Genomic DNA, 22,844 nt, shown 5'->3' with positions numbered 1-22,844 from the left:
TGTTGGTATTGAGGGCCCAGGTATTCAGGGTAAAGGGTGGATGCCTGTGGGTCTCCCCTGGCTCTTCTCTGATGTTAGAGGGGGAAATGCTGGACATCGAGACCCAGAGAAGGGGTGGACTTGAACCCAAGTGTGGCTGTCCTGTGTGAACATTCCTCAAGGTCTACAGGAACCTCTGTGAAGCTTGGAGGTGAATTTTCTTTAGATTATAATTTGTAGGGATTTATTGAGCCTATTAAATACAAGACACATGAAATTTTTTTTTTTCTTTTCAAAGTGAAAGCTGAAATAGGTATGAAACACACCCTGTGGTCAGCACAGAGATGTGTTTCCCCCTCTCAGGGCAGGATGTTGTGAAGAAAGTTCATCTTGTGTCGTGGGGCTTCATTCGCAAGGCTTCTGGCAGGTTCTGAGCTGAAAGCAGTGCAGGCCAGAGTCTTTCATGGTAGAAGGAGAAAGGAAAGGATCCAGTGCGGCTTTGAGACCCTGTGCCCTGCTCTTCCACCTATTGGCTAATTCTCTTTCCTTTCAGCTCACCGGGATTATTCAAGCCATGGTGGATGGTCAGCCGAGCCTGCAGCAAGTGCTGGAGGTACGTTGAGTGACCTTTAATTCCTGACCTCTGACCCTTTCCCACTGCCTTTCTCTCCCTCCCCTCCTGAGAATGTAGCCGTGTAATTTGACTATGATTATGGCTTGATTAGAATAACATTTGCTGTCACATCAGTGACATGCTGTTGAGCGTATTGAACCATTGATCTGTCATCTCCAGTGGTTCCCGTCAGGGTTACCGGCAAGATGTCCAAGCTCTGCCCCGAGTTCCAGCCAGGGCCCCCACCCCCTCCTGGCCCCTGGCCCTGGGCTGGGCAGCTTGGGCAGCCGGTGCTGGGCGGGTCAGGGAGGAGGGGAGCTGAGCTGTGGCACCGCAGGGCCAGCCCTGGGGACTGAAGGTGTTTTTGTTTAGCTTTCGTGTTGGCTTCCTGTGGCATGTGAGCACTTCATTAACTCACCCAGAACTCCCCATCGATGGCTTTTGTTTGCTGCCAGCTCCTCCAGGAGGTGCGGCTGGGCCCGCCTGCCCCACTGCAGCTTGCCGCTGGGTGCATTGTGCCTGTCAGGGGTGCAGAGGCTGCACTGGGTAATGATTCCTAATCAGAATAATTACAACAATTGCCTATGTGAGGGAAATCAAATTAAAGGCTTTGGAACCCTTGGCAGAGACCACACTTCTAGGATGTTCTCCTCAGGGAGCTGGAAAAGGTTAAGATGCTGCTTCTTGTGCTCCAGCCTGAGGGAATACGGAAGGGCTGTGCTTGGCCTCAGCTTGTCTCCCACCCTTTCTGGCCTGGGGGTTTTCACCGAAGGAGAAGGTCCCTTTCCTCCTCCCTCCTCTCTAGGGGGAAGGGAGAAGAGAAAAAGCCTGTGGATCTCATTAGGTGTTTTATTTATCTTTAAGACCAGTAAACCCAAAGCGCAGCCCCTATCAAAGCACAGGAGGAAGCAGAGCATGGGGGGAATAGCAGGGCACACCTGCATTGGAGGTAGTCAGCCTAGAGGAAGTTGGGTGGTAACAGGGAGAGGGGGAAAGATGTCTCTGTATTTAGCCAAGAGGGCCTGTCCCATGGGAGAGAGAAATCAGACTGAATTTCCTGGGGCTTCTCAGGATGGAGTCAGGTTCAGGCTCACCCGGTGGCAGGTATGCTCCCTGCCTCTGGGAGTGTACAAGCCTCGGTTCTGTGACTGGTTAAGCTCTGGGTAGGGTCAATGTTAGGGTACCTGCAGTGGGTTGGGAGAAGAGAAGATGAGCTCTGAGGTGTCTCCCAGCCCCACTGACCCTCTTTTTTTGAGGGGCGATTCACTACTGTGATTGAGGGAGCCCCTCAGCATCGACTGCTCCCTATAAGACCAGACTCAAGGAGAAAGAGGGGACTGACCCATCCTTTCCTATGTCCCAGCCAGGGTCTACCCCCTGAGGGAGGCCAGACAGCAGGCAGCTAGCTATTCCCTGGAGTGTCTCTGGCCAGGATCCTAGGAGGAGGATGCCTGCTGTAGGCCAGCACCAAACCAGAGCTATTGAGGTTATGGGATTTTTTTTTTCTCAGTGGTGCTGGTTGACAGAGATCTATGGTCTTCAGGAGGCTTCCTCCTGCTAACCTCAGGCCAGCCTGGAGCAGGGTGCTCTGGGGATTCTGAGTCTTATCCACGAAGCTACTTTCTGCTACTTCAGCATACTTTGTGGGTGAAGAGGGAAGATTCCTGACATCAACCTGAAGAAGGAGTCTCTGGCAAGGAGACCAGAATGGGCTCTGCTTTGTCTCATTAGCCCTGAGTTGGTCGTACAGCTAAAAAGCTGACTTCTTGTCCTAACCAAGGCCCTGAGCAGATGGCCAGCTAGATGTTTGCCTCACTCATTTGGCTCAGGTAGATCTCACGCTAGACCTTCAGTAGCTGGGAGGGCCAGCCCAGCTGATTGGGGATTGTCTTGGTGATTCCTCTAACTCTTCATCCATTTAAGCAGAGAAGGGAAGGAAAAGGACAGGCTTTATTCCAAATGTAGTATCACTGCCCTGGACAGGCTTACAGTAGAAGGTTCTCACTAAATGTCTAATGCATGAGTGAATGGCCTAGGTCCTAAGCTTCCAAGGGCCCCGTGAGTATTAAATGCTTCTCATGGGGAAGGTCCTGCTGGGCATTGGCTCCTAACAATCCTGTCCTACTCTCTTTTCCAAGACCACTTTGTAGGAGTTAGGGCATTGGGGAGCCCCCCTAGCAGATGGGGCACTTACCTTGGGTATTTCAGGCCAGTGAGCTGGAGCAAGGTTAGATGACATAGGAAGCCCTAGGTTTGCCTTACTTCTTTTTTTACATAAAGACTTGGGAAAGGATACATGAGTGTGAGTGTGTGCATGTCCTCTGTGCAAGTGGGCCATAGTGGCTGGGGAGACAAGCCATTCAGCAGTGGAAGGTCCAGAATTTAGCTTGTTGGGGAGACTCTTGGGCCGAGGGGTATTCTCTGGTGTACAGACTGTGAAGAGGGTCTGCACAGTCTGGCTCAAGGAGCAGCTCCCTATAAGAGAGCCTGAGCTCCTGAGAGGTAGGACTATTGTAGCCATGGAATGACCTAGGATCCTTGGCCCTACTCAAAGACTGCTTTGGCGTGGACCAGGCCTCCAGGATTCTGAGATATCCCAGGGAGCCAGCCTACACCTGCTAGAAATAATCTTAGTTCACAATTTCATTGGGCTGTCCATTACCTGCTGGAGTCTTTACATTCTGGCCCACCTAACCCCCAGAGTCCTTTCCTGTCCCTCCTTTCAACACACTGGACATTGGTCACACTATTCCCTACTCATATTTCAGTCAGCAGGTATCTATTGAGAAGACACTGCTGGGTTAGGGACTTAGACAGTGAATTAGGCAAATAAAAGTCCCTGCCTTCATGGTGCTTATAGTCTGGTGGGGGAGGCAGACATTGAGCACATAATTGCTTCTCAAATACAAAATGATTGTGTCTGTGCCTCTGCCCGTGGTGTCCTTTGCTGTGCTGCACGCAGTCAGGCAAACCCAACCCCCAAGTCCCCTAGTTCGCTTGTCATCTTTGTGAAGCCTTCCTTTCTGACTCCTTTCTCTGTAAAAGGTAGAGCTAGTCATTTCCTCCTCCTGGTCCTATAGCATTCTGGTCACTTCTCCATGGCTGCATCTATTATATTGTATTATGATGATCTGCCTTTCTTGCCTTCTCAGCCTACTGTCTTTCGTGGTAGGCACTTAATACATTATTACATTTAATTCTCAAAACAACCCCGTAAGGTTAGTCATCCTACCTCATTTTATAGATGAAGGAAACTGAAGTTCAGAGAGGTTAAATGACTTTTAAATGACTTCCCATCAGTGACACAACCAGGATATGGAAGAGCCAAGGTTAGAACCCAGATGTGTCTGACTTTGAATCCTGCATTTCTAGCTACTTTGCGATGTAGCCTTTAAAAACGAATCCTTCTGTGTGAGTGGCGCAGTGGTCATCTGCTGTACTCTTCACCCCATGCCTGGGATCTTCTGAAAAATAGGCAGTGCTTTGGGAATGCTTTATGAGAATTCTCTCATTATATACTGATTTTAGTATTTGTACTTCCAATGTGAGTACAAATAATAAAACTGATCAAAGGGATGAAGCGAAAGAAATACTTAAAGTGTGTTTAAGAGCAGTTTTTATCCCTGTCTAGGAGTTGAGCTCAGCCTTCAAAAGATTCCACTGAATTTGAATCCTCAACCAGGAAAGGAGAAACATAAAGTCTGGGGCCAATTTATGAGATTTCAGGGCTGAAGCAGGCAGTACCACCGCAGGGATCAAGGTGGGGTTCCAGCCCAGCAAGGGAGCTTTTTCTGCTAGACTCACAGTGAAGATTAACTTCACCATCATTTAGGGAATAACCAAATTCATAAATTTGGTTAATAAACCTTTGGTGGGAAGGTGAAATGAATAAATGAATGAATGAACCCGTGGATTGGAGTCCTTGCTTGGGGCCTCCTTCCAGCCTGTTCTCATGGCCCAGGGCATCCTGTGTCTGTGCTAGGCTCTGCTTTTGAGGACCGACTTACCGGGATATGTCCTTATTCCCTCTGGGGCAGGCTGCCAGGCAGTGGGGCAGTGGAGGGGCTCCCTCCCCCCACTCATTCGGTCTTGTGGGTCTTCTGCAGGGATCATCCTCCTGGTGCCCCCACAGCCCTGAGCCCAGGCTGAGAGCCCAGAGTGGAGCCATGGCTGGATAAGATTACAGTTTTCCCCTGCTCTGATTACAAGCAGCTTATCTGCGTTTCACTGGTGTGGCTCTTCACAGACTTGGGAAGGAAAAAAAAAAAAAGGAAAATCTCATCTGTTCTTGTTGTGTACTTTTCAGAGGGTCGATGAATGGATGGCGAAAGAAGGCCTCTTAGATCCAAACGTCAAGTCAATTTTTGTCACCTGTGGAGACTGGGACTTGAAAGTCATGTGAGTATGAGAAGGACTACTTTGCTGGCAGGGCTTGGAAGCTATGGGACCAGGTCTTGCGTTTCGCAGGCTTACATGTCCAAGCCTACAGGGCAGCTGGATCAGGGAGTCCCTGGATCTTTGGGGCTGCCACAGTGAGAAAAGGCCTGGGAACCCTGCCTTCTGCCTCTGGAGCTGGGAGTAGACCAGTCAAGGACCCTACCAGGACTGCTGTTGTCGGGGCCTTCCTGCCTTTCCCAGGTCGCACTGCTCAGGACAGCCCTTCCAGTTGTGAGGCTGCATGTTATTGCCCTGGAAGGAAGGAGTTAAAAGAAGATCCTTTTTTTTTTTTAAAAAAACCAAATATCTAGTGTTTACTACCCTTAATGCTTTAGAAATAGTAATTCATTTAATAAACCTTGGTACTTTAATTCCTGTTTTATAGATAAGGTAATTAAAGCACAGAGAGGTTAAGTAACTTGCCCAAGAACACACAGAGCCAGGATTCAAACCCAGGCAACCTGGCTCCAGGGTCCTGTCTCTTAACCATTCTGCTGTCCTACCCTCTTATCTGGGGTACAAGGCCCTGAGATTCAACTGCAGGCCCAGTGGTGGGATGAGAGAGGGCTGCTTCTAGAGCTACCTGATTCCCCAGTCTCCTTGTCCCTCCTTTGTCCCCAGTGCTTTTTCTCCTTTGTCTCCAGGTCCTGCCCTGGTTATGGAAGACAGAACTGGTTCCTTTGCTGGGTTGACACTTTTGCCTCTTGTCTACCCTCATGGATACCTGGCTTCAGACAGCCCCCAGGGAGCTAAAGCGGGGTGGAGGTGGTGGGGGCACTGTTTGCTGAGGATTGATAGAATCGATACTTCTGTGTTCTTTGTGACTGAAGGCAGCTGCGAGCATTCTGGGTATGTGTGTGTGTGTGTGTGTGTGTGTGTGTGTGTGTGTGTGCACGCTTTCGCGCATAGGTGGTGTATTGGTGGGGGGTGAGGAACAGCGGCTCTGGAGTGACATTGCCTACCGAAGTAGGCATTATCTTCTCACCAACGTCCTTTTTTATGCCTTCGGATCCTGGGTGTTGAGGTGAAGTCATGCACTCAGGTGGGTGTCAGGCCTGCTACTGGACACCAGCTCCCTAGGTGAGACAGGAGGAGGGACAAGTCCAGATCACATAAACACCCGCACGCCTCACGTCCACATCCCTCAGGTCATGTACACGCATTGACTGCACACCTGTAGGGTGCACACAGGACTCCCAGAGCTCCAGAGGATCTCTGTGTTCCCAGATGACACTCGTGTGTCAGGGAAATTATAGAGGCTGGACCTGGAAGCAGAAATGAATCAGGGGAGTGCTCCATGGAGAAGGTGAGGAGGAGGAAGGCTGTTGCTCTTATTTATGGCATCCTGGGCAGGTCTGAGTACTTGAAGCAGAGAAGGGATTTAGGTGGAGCTCCACAGTGTAAGAGAAGCTGTTTGGAGTGGGCACGGTTCAGGCTGATACCCAGCGTCTCGGGCTCATGTAGCCCAGTCCAGAGGCCCACTTTCTCCAGACAGCCTCCCAGGAGTCCCACTCTTCCAAGTGGTTGTCACTCTTTGGTGTGTTTATAACCCAGACACCCACATTTCAGAATCTTCTTCATTAATTGGGAATGGCATGTATATATGTGTGTAGACAAAAACTTCCCTGTGCGCCCATGTGGGGACTGTCTGGCCAGGCCTCCTAAGTTGGTTTCTCCATGATACAGAGGGAATCTCAGAGGGTGTCGTCTTTGGGTCTGGCCCATTCTGGCCGGTAGTACCAGCTCAGCCCGGTAGGCCTGGGACACATTTTGGTGACACAGGAGGCTGCTTTGCATCTTCACAAGAACTGATGTAATCAAGAAGAGGGATTGGGTCATTGAGTCCAAACATACAGAAAAAAAGTTTTTGTTTAAAAGATTTTATTTATTTATTTGAGAGAGAGAGACAGCATGAACTGGGGGAGGGGGGTGGGAAAGGGGGAGAGGGAGAGAATCTCAAGCAGACGCCGCACTGAACGTGGAGCCTGAGATGGGGCTCCATCCCAGGACACTGAAATCATGACCTGAGCCAAAGCCAAGAGTCAAACGCTTAACCAACCACACCACCCAGGTGCCCTGAAACCAAATTTTAATGAGCATTTTCCATATTTCATTCAGTCCTAATTATCTTCCCTGGTAGAAGGTGGTATCTCCCTTTTATAGATGGAAGAAACAAAGCAAAACAATTTAAAACCGAAGCCCAAATTGGTAAACTCATAGCTAGACAGAAGACCATGTTGCTTCTAAAAGAGATGGGTTGGGCAGACTTTGGTAGCTGGTTTGGGTTTGTATTGAAAAGACCAGTGAAGCTCTGAAAAGGAATATGCAGGAAGGAAGCAGATGTCAGGTTGCAGGGGCTGGGGGGAGGAGAGCTTTGTGGCTGCCTTTTAGAAGCAGGACTCCGCGTAACTGCTGGGAAGGCTCTTAATTAAATGTGTAACAAAATAAAAACAGCCAGAGAGGAAACTTAAGTAGTGCTTCATGACAGTGCACAGCTTATCGGTGTTCCTGGAACCTCTCGTCAGATGGCTCTCGTCAGAGCCATCACCTTTTTATGCGTCTGGTAAAGGCTGCTGAGGAGCCTGACAAGGGTGGTGTTAAATTGACACCCGCAACTTGTTAGTATGGGGCTTACTTCTTATTTTGACATCCATTTTCAGATTTAACTAAGTCTAAGGAATTCAGCAAATATTTTCATTTCCCACTCTAGTTTCCCAGAGCCATGGCTCCTTCTCATTGCTGCCCTTCCCCTCTCTCCCAACACCCACCCCCAACCAGCTTCCCATCACTTTTGTTGGAAAGGGCCTGATTAGTGAGGCATTGAGAAATGGGAACTGAAGTGGCTGCAGAAATCCCACTGGAGAAAAGGAATCTGCTCCGGTCCCGACAGAATCATTTTGTGTCCATCTTTTGTCAAAGCCAGATGAGTTGATACTGTGTGGGCTTTGATGCTGTAGTCACAGATCCTGCCGAGGTGGGTTTTAATTTAGTGGGCCCGGATTTAATTTTCCTTCTCCACTTGTTTAAGAAATGACACTTGTTATGGCTTTGGCCCTTGGTCAGCTCACCTCCCCTACATGACCCACCTTTCCTTTGCCTCACCTCGTGGTTCTTGAAGCTCTTTATGGCAGTTAGTGTTCTTTCTCCAGTTTTCTCTCTCTCTGCTTACCCAGGCAGGGAATGTCTCTGTAGAGGGGTTCCATCTTTGACATGGCAGCAGAGATCCTGCTGGAGAAAAGCAGTCTGCCCCCTGAACTCCAGGCTTTCACATCCAACTCCCTATTCTGTATCTCCACCTGGATGCCACAGGCCCCTTAAAGCTCAGCTGTCCTCTTTCTCCCAACACCTAGTCCTCCAACTTGCTCTCAAGTTGTGACTAGAACCACTGTCTGGTAGTTCTGTCAGAAACCCGACAATCATCCTTGATTCCTTGTCTCTAGCCACAATCAATTAATTGCCAGATCTTGTTGATTCTTCCTGCCAGAGGTTTCTCAGAGTCGTTGCCTTCTTTCCATCCTTGCTATGGCTGCCCTAGTTCAGGTCACCAGATGCTTTCTTTTTTCCTTAAGATTTATTTATTTATTTGAGAGAGTGAGAGTGCGAGTGGGGGCAGGGGCAGAGGGAGAGGGAGAAAGTCTCAAACAGACTCTGTGCTGAGCACGGAGCCTGATACGAGGCTCAGTCCCACGACCCTGAGATCACAACCTGAGCTGAAACCAAGAGTCGGACACTCAACCGACCGAGCCACCCAGGAGCCCCTCAGGTCACTGTACCTTCTTGGATTACAAAAGTCTTCTAAGTCGCCTCTCTGACTCCACTTTTACCTCCATGCCATTCTCCTATGTCACATGCCTGCAAAACACTTTCAAGGCTTCCTTTTGCCCTCAAGGCAAAGTCTTGCTGTTTACTGAGCTCTCAAGGCCCTTGCTTACTTCTCGAACCTCGTCTTTTAATACACTCTGCATTCCCTACCCCCAACCCCAGCCGGATGCTCAGCTGGCCAGTGCCTCGTGATCCCTCTGAACGTCAATTTCTAGGTGTCTTCCTGTGTGTTTCCAGAGCACGTGTACTTACTTATACGTGAAACCGTATTGTGTCTGCCTCTATTTGTCTGTCCTCTCACTAGATTATGGGTACCATTATAATCCTGGACAACGTTTGGTGTGTAGTAGTTGCTCAATAAATGTTTGTTGAATAAATGACAGCTCAGGAATGGAGTGAGCCTGTGGAATCCGTACTCAGGAAGAACTACAGAGGATCAATGGAAGGTAGCTTCAGGGAGAATGGAACAGAAGAGGAAATCTTGGGCCTTCCTGCACCAACCTGAGTGTGAGAGGTTGGAGAGCCGGAAACTCCTGGATTTTCTCACTACCAGCACTGGGTTTTTGGGTCCTCCCTCCATGGTAGTACTGGGTGAGATGGCCTACAGGCCTGGACTGTGGAGGAGTTTGGTCCTAGGAGCTGGCCAAAGGGCTCTCTGAGAGGTTTGTGCCTTCTAAGACTGGGGGCTGGGATTGCTCTGGAGGCATTTACATCAAATAATAAAGATAGCCAGCGTGTATCGAGCACATATTATATACCAGGAGTCCTGCTATGCTATTTACACATCATCTCACTTAATTCTACCACAATCCTGTGAAATACATTCTTTTTATAACTTTTTTTTTTTTTAAATGATAAGGAAACTGGTGTCCAGAGAGGTAAGTAATTTGTCAAGGGCACACAACCAGTTTGTGGCAGAGATTTGAACCTAGACATTCTGACTCTAGAACCCGTGTGTTTAACCACCATGTCATCTGCCCATCTGCTTCTGCCCTTCATGGCCCATGGCTTTGTGATATGGTGGGAATCCCCTTCCCTCTTTCCTTTGTTTTCACTGTGTGGCAGATGTTCTCTGACACTCTAGGCTGCTGATACCCAGTCTGGTGTTGGTGGAGGTCTGGACTGTTCTATTTATTTTGATACGGGGGCATGGTTGGCCAGGAGGTGTGGCGAGGGGTCTTTGGGGCGTCCGAGAGCCTCCTTGATGAGCTACAAATGAATGAGTCCTCAGATCTGTTTTAAGGAAACCATTGCCAGTATCATTTTGGATACCTCTATCCTATAGTGTGTTTGGAAGTATGTGGGGGATCTCATCATGTCACTAAGCTCATGAAAGCCTTGCCCCTTGCCCGTGGGTGTGCCAGTTGGTCCCAGCTCTGAGCTGCATCACCTCTGATTAGCAGCCTGCTGGGGGAAGGGGCTTGAGTAAGAACTCCCTGGCAGTCCTGACTTGTCTCATTTCCCGATACTTTTATCTGTCACTGCAAGTGCTTGGGCTCCTCTCCTGAACTAATTAAGTTTGCATGTGTTTAGACACATTGCCAAATAGGGCTTAGCAAAGCGGAACTGAGCTACATCTCTTTCCGAGCAGGGAAGGAAGGGTAAATGGATGCTCTTCCACGAGGGCCAGGGAGAAGCGTGGATGACATGGAGTCGGTGTGTGTACAGATGATAGGCATTCTGCCCTGGCCCTCCTAGGGACCCGGCAAGCTTGCAGAGCAGCCTTCTGATTGGCTGGCAGGGGCAGGTGAGGACCTACTCTCCAGCTCTCTTAGTGACTTGGGCATTCTAAGAGGGCTGAGGGTGGATAGAGGAGAGGCTGTGATGTATGATTTTTATCTCAAGCACAAGCAAGACTGAATGTCCAATTCAGTGGGATTTACAGGGGGAATTTGTGGGGCTGTGTCCTGGTTGCTGCCAACCTGAACCTCCCTAGCCCCCGGGCCTAAAACCACCTGTGTGAATAGCAGCGTGCAGGGGAGCCTTCTTTCCAAGTCTCTGAGAAGTACACTGGAAATGTGAACACCTTTTTGCCCAGAAGACCCCAGGTCCCCTGCTCAGTCTTGTGATCCCTATGAGATGTCCTCAGGGGGAAGTGGAGAGAAGGAGTAGTATTGTGCAGAATCTTTCCACCTTAGAGGCTCACTATGGTGAGGTGATAGCTGACAGCATGTTTTTATGTCAGACCAATGCCTGCCTTTTCCCTAGTGCTGGGTAGCCTGAGGTCTGAGATGCCCTGTGGCAGAATGTTCTTGGATCCTGTCCAGACAGCAGATACGGGGGCATTACTATGTTGTGTACTCCTTCTCTGAAGTAGGGAGGGGAGGGTATTTCCTACACAAAGTAGTTAGGAAAGCCAGCCGCCAGCCATGGGCAGTCTTGTAGCTCGGAGGCCAATGTGTCAGCTTCCTGGCCGTGAAGAGGCTCTCGGTGGACAAGACTGGCTCAGAGTCAGGCCAGGCTCCCAGTGCACACTGAGTGTGTGTGGCGGCTGGGAGGGGGTTCTGGAGGTTGCATAGGAATTCTGGGCCTTCGAGCTGTAGCCTAAGCCCAGAGAGAACAAGAACCAGACCTTCTGCCCTCCCTTCAGCTTCCCTAGAGCCCTCTCGTCAGCAGAGGTGCATCGGGTTAGCCCCAAGAAGGCAGCTTGAGTTGATGGGGTCATGTTTCAGCTGCAGCTAATCCAAGTCACTCGATATAAATCTCTCCCCGCTGCCTCTCCCCTCCCTCCCATCCCCAACCCACAGACAGGGAAATGAATCCTGGCCCTCGCCCTGAATACATCATGGCAGGCCTGCCTCTAATGAGAGAGGGCCATTCATTGTAGGGTGAAGCTCCCTGCAGAGCCTGGGATGCCATTAATTAAAGAAGAGCCACCTGAAGCCAGTCGTGCGGTGCAGCCTGCCACGCTCAGATGGAGTGGCGGTGGGGTAGCCTCGTTAGCCTGACAGCTCCTTGGGCCGAGAGTTCTTGGGCTCTGAGGAGCGAGGGGTGCCCCGCCTCCCCCCGAGAGCTTGCAGGCCTCTGGAGCCAGCCTACTCACAGACACGTGAGAGTTCCCTCTGGCACATGTCCTGGTGCCTCGCACTAGTGGCAAAGGGGCTTCTGAGTGTGGGCTTGGTGGGATTTTCCATTGCCTATGGGCAGGCCCCAGGGCAGGAGCAGGTTTCTGTGGAGTCCACGGGGACTCCTAGGTCCTTGCCTGAGCCCCCTTTCCCCTCTTCTCCATGTGGTCCTGGAGCTGCAGGTCAGCAGGCACCTCAGAGCCTGAGTTTGGGGCAGTTGGTCTGCTCCGGAAGGACTTTGGACCTGAAGGGGCCCTGGGGAGAAGCTCTGTTGTCTGATCACTACGTTCGGCCCCTCCTTGGCAGGCAGAGTCTCTGGTGATCCACTTTCTGGGCACTTTTAGGCTGAGTGGTGGGACTCTAATGTTGGCCTCATCTCCTCATCCACTAGGAATGGGTCTGAAGCACTCTAGTGATTTTTTGGAACCCCTGGAATGGCAGTTTTGCTTGGTTAAAATCCTGATAAAAGATAGACATTTGTGTGGTAACTGATCAGGCTTCGAGATGTGTGTGGTGGTGGGAGCCTCATGCTTTAGCCTGCGACAGAGCCTCTGACTGGATGGCTCTCTACTGTTTCATTGGTCCTGAGGCAAGTATTGCTGCCCAAGTACTGGCCCCCAGAGTTATACTCCCCTTGACCATCCATGAGGGTCTTATCACCTCCTTCTTACTGGCAGAGGGGCTGTAGGCATCGAGACCTTTGTATAGCCCAGAGTTGGGGTAGCTCAGCCAGTGTCTGCCTGACTTGTCAGGAAGACAAATTGGTACTGTGGCTCTTTGAGACGGTCTCGGGAAGTCTGTTTCTGTGCTTTGTGGCAGTATCCGACAGGCTGCTTCGGAGAGCTTCAGAACCAGCTGGGGCCATGGCTTGACCATATGTCCATCTCTGCTTCCCCACAGCTCACCTGGTGCGGAACAGAGGCTCTTACCACCTCCTAGGCCTGGGACTTGGGCTACACTCCTTTGTGTTTTGAATATTTCTGGACCTTCCCAGGCCTTGGCCATTTGTTTGGGCTCCTCTGTCCTCTGGCAGCTAGAGAGTGAAGGCTGGAGGGCTTGTCCCCTGAACTCCCAAGGAGAAGGAGACACTGTTGCTCCTGGAAAATGTTTTACTTTGGGTGAGATATTTTTGTGTTTTTTAAAAAAATCTCTGACTCTTGAGACCTAACTTTTTTTTTCCTAATGTTTTTAGAAATCGAGGTCTGAAGTAGGCACAGTAGGATACATAAAGCATACAGAGGTGAAATGCACAGCTCCGTGTGTTTTCATGCAAGTACGCACCTGTGCAGCCACCCCCAGATCAAGATAGTCAGCCTTTCCCGTCGTCCTAGAAATCCCCTTGTGCCCCTTCTCAGTCAGTAATGCCCTCCGCCTGTCAGGTAACCACTGTTCTGACTTCTATTACTTTTGGTTCGTTTTGCCTGTTCTTGACTTCCAATAAGTAGAATCATAGAAAATGTACTCTTTTATGTCTGACTTCCTTTGCTCAACATAACGTATGAGAGAGTCCTCTAAGGTGGTTGTATATGTTAGTAGCCTTTTCATTGCCGTATAATGTTCCATTGTATTTCTATACTGTACTTCATCTCTTCTCCTTTTGTTGGACTACTTCTACATACCTTCTTTAGCCCTTCTGTACCTGGTTGTCAAATGAGTATGTGAACGTTCAATCTGATATGAGAATCTCCCGAGACCTATCAGCTTGTCCAAATCCCTCATCCTTTAAAACCTAACTCCAGTCCTTTGGATATGTGGTCTCCCTGTGTCTTCTGGAATCTGCACTGGCTTCCCTCTTCTCTGAACCCCTGTGATAGGGAGAGGCTGGCCCCAGGCCTGTGGAAGTGGCCTTTGAGCCATACTGACCCGTTTAGTTATTCTTTCAGCAGATGTTGATTGAATACCCACGCTATTCTAGGTATTGAGGGTATAGCAGTGAGCAGAGATAAAACTTCTAAAACATTCTGCCTTCATGGAGTTTACATTCCAGTGCATGCAGCCAGCACTGCCCTCTGTCCTTTATACCCTCGTGCCAGAAGAATCTTGGTTTTGCCCAGGCTCCTCTATCTTGTGGGCTTCTGTGGGAGCTGGGTGGCAATGGCCCTTGCTCCCTCAACAAGGCCTCTGTAGGGGCTGTGGGCTTTTGCCTCCCTCTCCTGCTGCTGCTGCTTGGCAGTGAAAGGGTTTCTCAGTATTGGTGCTTCCCTTCCACTGTCCAGGAGTCTGATTCCCTCTGTAAGAGGAGAGAATTAATCTCCAACTTTCCATGCCTGTAAGGTGAGTGACCTCTGTTTTGTCAGTGCTTGCCAATCTGTCCTCTAATTCCCAGCCAGGGTAATGGAGACATTACTCTGTGCTAAAGCAAACCACCGTACCAGACAGATCCAGGCTCTGGGAATGACGGGGCAGTCTGTGGGGATCTCCTCACAGGTGATGGGCGTCTGGAGACTACAGGGGCATTGACACCGGAGCGGCTTTGGTCCTGAACTGTGGTTGGCAGATTCAAGGAGGGAAGGTGCCCTGTCATCATATTCGCTTCAACCACCATCCGTGCCAGTGGGGCAGCCACTTCAGTTTGGTCTGAAATAGGTTTCCTATATTGGGCTCCTAAGAGCACATGAGAGGCTGCAAACACCCCAGTGAGGAAGAGGAGTCAGGAAGCAGGGGTCTTGGAAGATGAAGGCTGGGGAGCTCGAGGCTATAGCTGGTGTAGTGGCCTGTGCCCGAATGATCTGTGGACTTTGGGGGCTTAGCTCTGTAGGACGTGGGAAAGATGGCTGTGAGTAGGTGGGATAAATTTTTGGTGTCCCTGGCTAAAGGGCGACATACTCAGACTTGATAGTTCTGTAAAACTGTTTCTTCCAAAGCCTGCAAGGATGTTGGTTTGGGGAAGAAAGCCAGCCAGCCCAGAGAATCCCGGGAGCCTGACAGGCCTTTTTCTCTGCGATTCTTTCTTGCAGGCAGCCCGAGGCAGCCTGTCTCTTTGTTAACAGAGTGACAGCAATGTGACACCATGGAAATAATTACTAACAAATCACGGTGCTGACTGCAAACAGCTCTCTGTCTTCAGAGGCATGTCAGGGTGCATTAGAGCAGGACTGGAGGAGCGGCACATGTGGGGGCCGAGGCGCAGCCCGCACTCAGACGCTCTCTTCTTCCCCCAGCCTGACCCCTTTCTGCTATGGCTGACTCTCCTGCTTGTGGCCTTTTCCTAGAGGTCAGCTGAGGAACCAGCCAGATGAGTGACATGTGGCTAGTCCCACTTCCTCTGGGCAGGTAGCTAGGACTCCCATCTTTGCTAAGGAACACCTGGGTAGTGATGAGATCCAGGAGTTTTTCAATTTTGAAGCCCCCAAAAGGTGGAGGAATGTGCCATTTCTAATTTACTCTGCCAGTTGGGTTCAGCTTCACCTGCCAGTGGCCTTGGGGTGATGGGAAATATTTGCTCCAGCTGGACCCAGAATGTGGGGGAAGCCTTGCATCTCACTGTTGGCTCAGCTCCCTTCCCCCACAGCCCTGGTTTCTTCTTCAATTGCCATAGTCAATTTTTGGTAAGTCGACTTTGTCCATTCCCTCTTGGTTAGCAGAGTGATTGCTCTGACTGTCAGGGCTGTAAATAATGTTCCTGGTGTGTGTGGCTGGAGGCAGCCGTGTGGGGTGGGGAGCAGAGTGGAAGGAGGAGCAGCACTCTGAGGGCTCCCTGGCTCTCCCCCTCCCCTCTCATACAATATTTATCCAGGGATGGGAGTCAGATGCAGCGACCTCAGGGGTCACCCAGTTAAATAGCTTCTGAACCTCCCTGCATTCTAATTGCTGCAGTTGTCCTTTGCTCTGGAGACTTCTCCTCCCCATTGTCTGCTGAGGCACACACTAATGGCTCTCTTCCCTGGCCCTGCTGGGAGGCATGTGGTGGGGGGGTGGCGCGAGGGAGAGGGCTCATTGCTACCTTCCTTTCCCCGGGGATAAGGGAATCTAGGGCCTATTAACAAGTGGCTTTAGCTAGGAGGAGCACAGACCCCTGCCTCCCTCCTGCCCCTTCCCCAGAGCTGGCTGGAGAAGGAGGCCAGGCAGTGGGCTTGGCTTATGGGGCCAAGGGGCTTGACCCATTTCCGGTGCTATAAGCGGAATTGTGAGACTAGTGACTCTTCTGCAAGGCGACAGACCCTTGAGTACTCAGCTGATGAGCATCATCTTGTGTTTCCATGGATGGTCCCACCTTCAGGGTTTGGAAACTTATAATGAGTGATATGTCCAGTTGGAATGTCTGCATTTTGCCCAAAGATTGGCCATTTGTGAAGTCTCTTTGGTTCCCCCAGAGGTCGATTTGGGTGATTGATGATGGTAGCGGGTGTGCCCCACTTGGTGATTTAGGAGTGGCATATGCCACATGTCTTCATCAGGACTTTCTTTGTGAATGTCAGTCATCCTCCACTGCAGCCCTTCTCTTTCAAGAAGTCTTTTGGAAACTACCCCTGAAGGTGCTGACCACTGCGTATGCTGGAAGTGCCGGTATTCCAGCAGTAGCCCAAAGTCAGCTCCCTCTGAGAGCTGCTGCGGCCGGGAAGTCCTGTGCTGGGGACTGTCAGGAGCACAGGTGATCGGGACAGGAAGCAACTTGCGTGTAACTAACTACAGGCTGAGTGAGGCGGAGGATGAAGATACAGAGAAGATACAGAACAAATGCCGTGAGAACGCAGAGGTGCACAGTAGAGAGACTGAATGGGTAGTATATCTTAGCAGGAAACTTTAAAAAAAAAAAAACCAAATATTAAAGAAATCCCAATATTACAAGGTATATAAAAGTTGAGCTTCTCTGGTTGAAGCTGGGGCAAGGTCCTGCCATTCTTCCTCCTATTCTCCCAGTCTACAGGGTAGCTTCATGTCCCTTCTAGAATCCTAGAACCCCATTGAGCACAGTTAAAAACCACTAGCCTATTCTAATGCCCACCCGGCAATGTGACTCTGTGTAGGCCGAGTGCTTTCATGTTTTGAGGGAGTCAGGGAAGCTGGGGTCAGGGCAGAGGAGATCAGCCCTAGAGGGTAAGGGAAACAGCTATGTCCTTGAGTGCATCAGAGCAGAGATCAGTCGACATCCCAGAACCTGACCGCTTGCAGGATGCCTCTCCATGGAGCCTCCAGAGGGCATTGTAGGCCACACAAAAGCAGCCCAGGCAAAGGGTCAAGATGGCCACAGGCCAGGTGGAGACTAGTGGGGGACGAGTGAGATATCTTGGAAACAGCTCAAACTGCTAAGGAGCTCTTGAGTTCCTTGGCCAAAAAAGAGAATAGCTCATCAGCTGAGACACTGACCAAAGTGCCCTGGAAACCTCCTGTCACCTCCTCTCCCTCTACCCTCCTCCCTGCTGCCTGCTGGGGCCTCTCCCATTCTATCTGGGAAAGAGCTCTAGCCAGGACCTAGTGGCAGCTCTGACACTTCCCACAGTCACAATAGGTGGGGCACCGTGCCCTTTCCTTGGAGGAATTGGCCTTGGGGAGACCCTGGAGAGACACTTGTCTTATTGTTTCACTGGAGAGGGGCTGGGGAGATAGAAGGTATTTGACTTCCTGAACTATCTGTGGCACCGGGGAAGTGCATATTATATTTAATACACATCTTAAACACCACAGGGTTCTTGTAGCACTTGTGTTCTTCTTGTGGTCATGGGCTCCCTGTGGGAGAAATGGTTGGTGAGTGGGCCGGCAAGCAGTGGAGCAGGGAGGTGCCATTTACATGTCAGTGCCTTTCGGAGGCTTCGAGCAACTGCTTGGCAATGGGGATTTGAGGTTGGTTTTCTCGGGGACGACCAGCAGCCTGGCCTGTGGGGCGTCCCTCTGCTCTGCCTGTGTTCTGGTTTCTGTTTGGGAACTCTCCAGAGCAGCATGTCTGGGAACACTTCCAGCTGTGCCGCCAGACCCAGACGCAGGTGACGGCCTTTCGTCTGTACCATAGGGAAACCAAGAGGAAATTAAATGTCATTTGCCCCCTGCACAGCAGGTCGCTGCCAGATCAGACACTGCTGATCAGAGCTGTGCAGAGGGTACCCGAGGGAAGGCTTATGCCTGCAGCCATGCCCTCTGAGCTGTGGAGACTCCCAGGTGATGGTCTGGCTCACTCCCAGGGCTTTCTCTGCCAGGCTGGGTTCACCCTGGCCTGGAGCCCAGCCCTGTGCTACATGACAGCTGTGGCCTATGCCAGGCCAAAGGTGCGTGTGTACCAGTAGGAGGGAATGGAGGGGACGGGCAGGGCCTGGGAGGCAATGAGGTGATCAGCCCTTCCTCAGAGAAGCTGCATGGTGCTCTGGAAAGAGATGGGCCTTTAGAATTAAGAGACTTGGGTTCGAGTCCTGACTGTACTACTTGATAGTTGTAGGATCTTGGGAAAGTCACATTCCCACTCAACCTCCATGTCCTCATCTGTAAAATGGAGATTATGATAAGCTCTGGCTCCTGCCACCTGTGGTGGAAGTACTTCCTGTTGGATCTGGTGCCAGAGTTTCCTCCCCTGTCTCCCCTAGATCTGGAAGGGAGCCCCTGGAGTCCATTACCCATGGGCCTCCCTGTGAAGTGAGTTGGCTGAAGTTGATGGGGAGTGGGATGGACAGTAAGTCTGGCCTGGAAGGCACAGCCAGTGATCTCCCCCCACCTGAGGCCTTTCCTTCCTGTCCTGGTCCTCTCAGCTAGGTAGCCCAAGGCCTTTATAAGATGAACATGGGTCATGGTGGTCACCTGCCCAATTGCAGGACTTAGCTGGCCCCCTCCAGCCTCACACTTGGCATTCTCCTTCTGTTGGGAGGACCTTAGGGCTTGTCCCCACCCCTCCCTTGCCTTGAAGTCCTAGCAGTCGGCCGTAGTTCTCGGCTCTGCAGTGACATTTATTAACAGGGCTTTGGGAAAAGATGTTTTAATACTGCGAGTTCTCTCTAGAAAACTCCCCACCTCCACCTCCCCCCCATCTGAAGCATGGCTGCTGGTGGTGAAATTCATTAGTGTTCCCTGACAGGCAGTGGCGACAGAGGCGCTCGCTGTCTGCTTCCCGCTCCCTCGCTCTCGTGCTCCTGCTTCACGCACACTGATATTTAAAGCTGATGGGCTGCTTATAGACTTCTTGTACCATGACAAGTTTGGGGAGGGGGTGGGCGAGGAAGAGACAGACAAGGAGCCAGCTGTCACGCTGGTATTTCAAACAGTACTCTCTCCTGACCCTTTGCAGGCTCCAGCAAGTGTATCATCTTTCTGAAGCCTGTGGTTGGAATTGTAACCTGCAGCTGTCCCAGAGGATGGGGGCAAGTGTGGGAGCAAAGTGGGCTGAGAAGTCGGTGCTCTCCCAGGGCTGTGGGCCGGCGAAGAACGAATGGAGGGACAGAGAGGGAGAGAGAGAGAGAGTGTGTGTGTGCGTGTGTGTGTGTGTTCTAACAGAGGGGACTGAAGCAGAGTGTTTGTAAGTGCTCCCCAGCAGTGCTCTCCCATCACCAGAAATAGGATGGCCCTTTCTGTCGTCTTTCCTGGCGTGATCATTATGTTTCATGCTGTGATTATCTTCTTGGTGGTCTTGGAAGCTCCCTGAGTCTAGGAATCAGGTTTGATTGGCATCTGCCCTTGAGGGTCCTGGGTCTCAGTGATACCGTTAAGTCTGTGGTAGCAATTGAGGTAGAATGTTCTCCCATTTTGTGTTTAGACTAGGGCCTTGATTTTTTGTTCCCTCCTATTCGTGTACTGATTCTTTAGATTTGGAGAATAAGTCCCAAGGTGCTGCCTCCTCCTTGCACAACTCCTCCTCTCATCCCCGGGCTTCTTGGAATTCATTTTTTGCCATTGTTCAGTGGTTTTAGACTTTCCCTTTCTGTGTCATCCCTAGCAAAGCTTCTCCAGCATATTTTTCCTGAGTAAGGCACTGTCTTCTCAAGGCAGGTGGTCCGGAAGCCTCTCCAAAGGCTGTGGTAGGTTTGGTCACAGCTGACCTCCTTATAGCCAGATTTCCCTTCTATGAGTGCTTATGTAGGAATGTGTTTCCCTTGGCTGGCTCCTACAACCTTCACAGAGCAGGGCATGGAGGTGATGTAACTTGCTGAAGGACACGTGGGCACTTGACCAAGTTGTCTCTTAGTGCGACAGAGCCGTGTGCTGGGTGGGGATTGTCCTTCACTCTCCCTCCCCCTGCCCCCCTCTAGCTCTGAGGGAGCCGTTGGGGAATGGGCCTGACTGCTCTACTCCTGGCTCTTTTAGCCTTGTCATTGCGATCAGTGCTGCCAGTGGCTTCCTCAATTTCAGCACAACTGTGTGTGTGTGTGTGTGTGTGTGTGTGTGTGTGTGTGTGTGCGCGTGCACACGTGTGTGTGTGTGTGTGTGTGTGTGTATCTGTCTCGGGGGCAGAGAAGGGTTACTGGACACCGCTCTAAAAGCACCCTGGACGTTGGGTGGAGAGTGGAGCCAGAACGCCTCTTCTGTCCGTAGACTGCAGCGTATTCTTGAACTGCCCAGGACCATCTTTAATACTTCTGCAACACCTCCCCCTGGCCTCCGTCCTTCACCCTACCCTGCACTCTATCCTGTAGGCTTCTAGGAGGGCTTGCTGGCATGGGGCTGCTGTCTCGGGCAGCACCTTTGTCTGCCTTCCTGAGCTTGCTGACCCCCGCCTGGTCTGAAAGCACTGGGTGCTCAGCCCGCCAGGGTGGCCCAGGCCACATCCTCTGCCATCGTGCGCCTCGAAGGTGAGACAGAAACTAACCGGCTTTGATAAGTACGAGGCTCCAGCATTAATTTTTTATACATCAGCGGTGGCCAAGTGAGTGAATTTAATTATGAGTCTGCTTTCTGTCCACCCTCCTCCCCCCAATGTGGTGGTTCAGAGCAGAGACTAAGGAACCTGTTGAAATGAGAAACCCCTATTTCCTGGCTTGACCCCCTCACTAATTCGGGTTAAATTGCTACGCTATTGCAGTGGTGACACATTGTGCCTGCCTCTGTTTGTACAAGAGGATGCGGTGGGGGAGGAAGGACCAATTTGCACAGAGATAAAGGTGTTGCGGCAGATAACTAACGTCCCAGCCTTGTGCCCGCTCTCATTGTAGCTCAATTTGCTCTGTGTGGAAGCCCAGCCTTCCCCTGTTTCTTCCTTCCCTCCCCTTGCTCATATTTTACCTCGATGCCACAGTGTAATGATGCCCTGCGTAGTGGGGGAGGAGATAGGCACCTCTGGCTGACAGCCCTTCCCGATAACCAAATTCCAGCCCATCCATCACTAGCTACTCTCCTCAACTTGAGGAAAAGTGATCGTGAGAGGCGGGCCGTTTATCACCCAGGGTCTGTTTATCTCCTCTGGTGGGGGGGAGCAGAAACAGGAGAGACAAAGAGCTGTGTCTCTAGCTAAGTGCTGCCTCGGCTGGGATAGCCTGCCTGTGCTGGATGCAGACTCATCACAGGCTGTGAAGGCTCTGACTGGGTGCACTTCCCAGACTGGGATCCATTGGGAATGGGACCTTTCCCTCGGCCTCGGAAACCTGGCAGCTCTGAAACGCAGGACAGCCAGTGACAACATTCCACGTGCATGTTTGTATCAGAGTGAGCAAGCGTAGAGACCCTCCTGGAAACAAGCCCCACTCCCCTTCATAGGTGTCCCTTTGGCAGGAACATCCACCTGGCTGATTGGTTGGGTCTGTTGGCCTATTCCTTGCCCAGGCTGACTCTTCTGGCCCTCCGTGACGCAACTGTGACTTAGGAGAAGACCAAGCCTTTCTCCCTACTCTTGCCTTTCCTTAATACTCCCCGTTTCTGCATATCAGATGGGACAAAATAGTTTGCCCTTGCAGGTGAGCCGTATGTGCCTTCCCGAGCTTTTGGACACCAGGACTGACAGCCTACATTACTTCAAGATCTGGGCCTCATGGCCTTCCCAGAGAGACAGAAAGATCATATACGGCTCCAGATCTGGCTGGCCTCCTGTTCTTTAAGGGTTCAAGTCTGGTAAAAGTGAGAGTGGCCTGGATCTCCCTGATTTGGAGTTGCCCCTAAGACTTAGAGAGGGAAAAGCACAGAAGGAATTGGCGTGCATAACTTTTGCCAGCCCTGGTGCCTGCGCTCCTGCTGGTCCTGGCTGTTGGTGTCTGCCAGTCTGTCAGACCTCCATGGATGCTGCTGGCCTCCTCAACTCCAGCCTAGCAGTTCTAGCAGAGCCCCCCAGCTCTGCGTCACCTAATCTTCAAAGCTGAGCTCCTGTTCACAATGGCTTCATCCTGCCCCTACCTATTAGCGAGGGTGGTGTTCCCTTAATGAGCTAGTCCCCTGCCTTGGCTGGCGCCGAGCTGGTCACACCTGTTTGCCATCAGGGCTGTCTGGGCCCAGCCCAAGCACTGGGCTGCAGGTGGTGGGGCGGGATGAGGGGTGGGTGGGGAGGGCCGGGTTCCTTATGCTTTGTGCCCTATGCTTGTTGGAGGGGGCAGTTTCTTGTACCCCTCTTCCTCCCACACTGTTCTTTCTAAGTGGGGGAGGGCTCTCTGCTTTCTTTTTTGTTATTTGGAAGGAGTAATAAGGGAACTTGAGGAATACCCCATCTTTTCTAACTCCTGCCTGGAGTTAGAAGTAGTGAGGAGCTGGTCAGGCGTCTTTGAGGAGGGTTTGATGTTCCGTGCTGATGACCCTAGGGCCCGGTGTGATAGGAGCAGCATCACGTGGTAAATGCTGAAGGCGGATCCCCTCTCCAGCCCTAGGCCCCACAGTATTTGGAAAGTGATCGTAATCCCTTGGTTTAGAGCCCACGGCAGGACTGGGGGGCCTTCCTTAAAGGGGGCCCCTTAAAGGGGGCCCCTTGCATTCATGAAGCTGAAGGAAGTTTTGATTTGGTTGAAAAAATCTCATTCCTTTTTATGGCCTGGACATAATTGGCTCTTTTCTATTGGCCATCAGTGATGTCATTCCGACCCTCATAAAGAAGGGGA

The 22,844-nt window shown here is 51.1% G+C and overlaps 1 protein-coding gene across 16 annotated transcripts in view; it reads left to right on the top strand.

Annotated features, from left to right (window-relative positions):
* ERI3 (ERI1 exoribonuclease family member 3) overlaps positions 1-22,844 on the top strand; it is a 126,414-nt gene that overhangs the window by 39,006 nt on the left and 64,564 nt on the right. For all 16 annotated transcript variants that reach the window (XM_087865819.1, XM_087865823.1, XM_087865822.1 and 13 more), the window contains 2 exons: positions 533-592; positions 4,899-4,990. In XM_087865819.1, the coding sequence (XP_087721945.1) occupies positions 533-592; positions 4,899-4,990 (152 nt within the window). The remainder of the gene's footprint in view (positions 1-532; positions 593-4,898; positions 4,991-22,844) is intronic.

Source organism: Ursus americanus, chromosome 12 (genome assembly GCF_024610735.1).
Source record: "Ursus americanus isolate L20-20 chromosome 12, mUrsAme1.1.p, whole genome shotgun sequence".
In the NCBI taxonomy this organism is placed as follows: Eukaryota; Metazoa; Chordata; class Mammalia; order Carnivora; family Ursidae; genus Ursus; species Ursus americanus.
The sequence above is the reverse complement of the archived record's forward strand: the minus strand, read 5'-3'. Positions and strand labels throughout refer to the sequence as shown.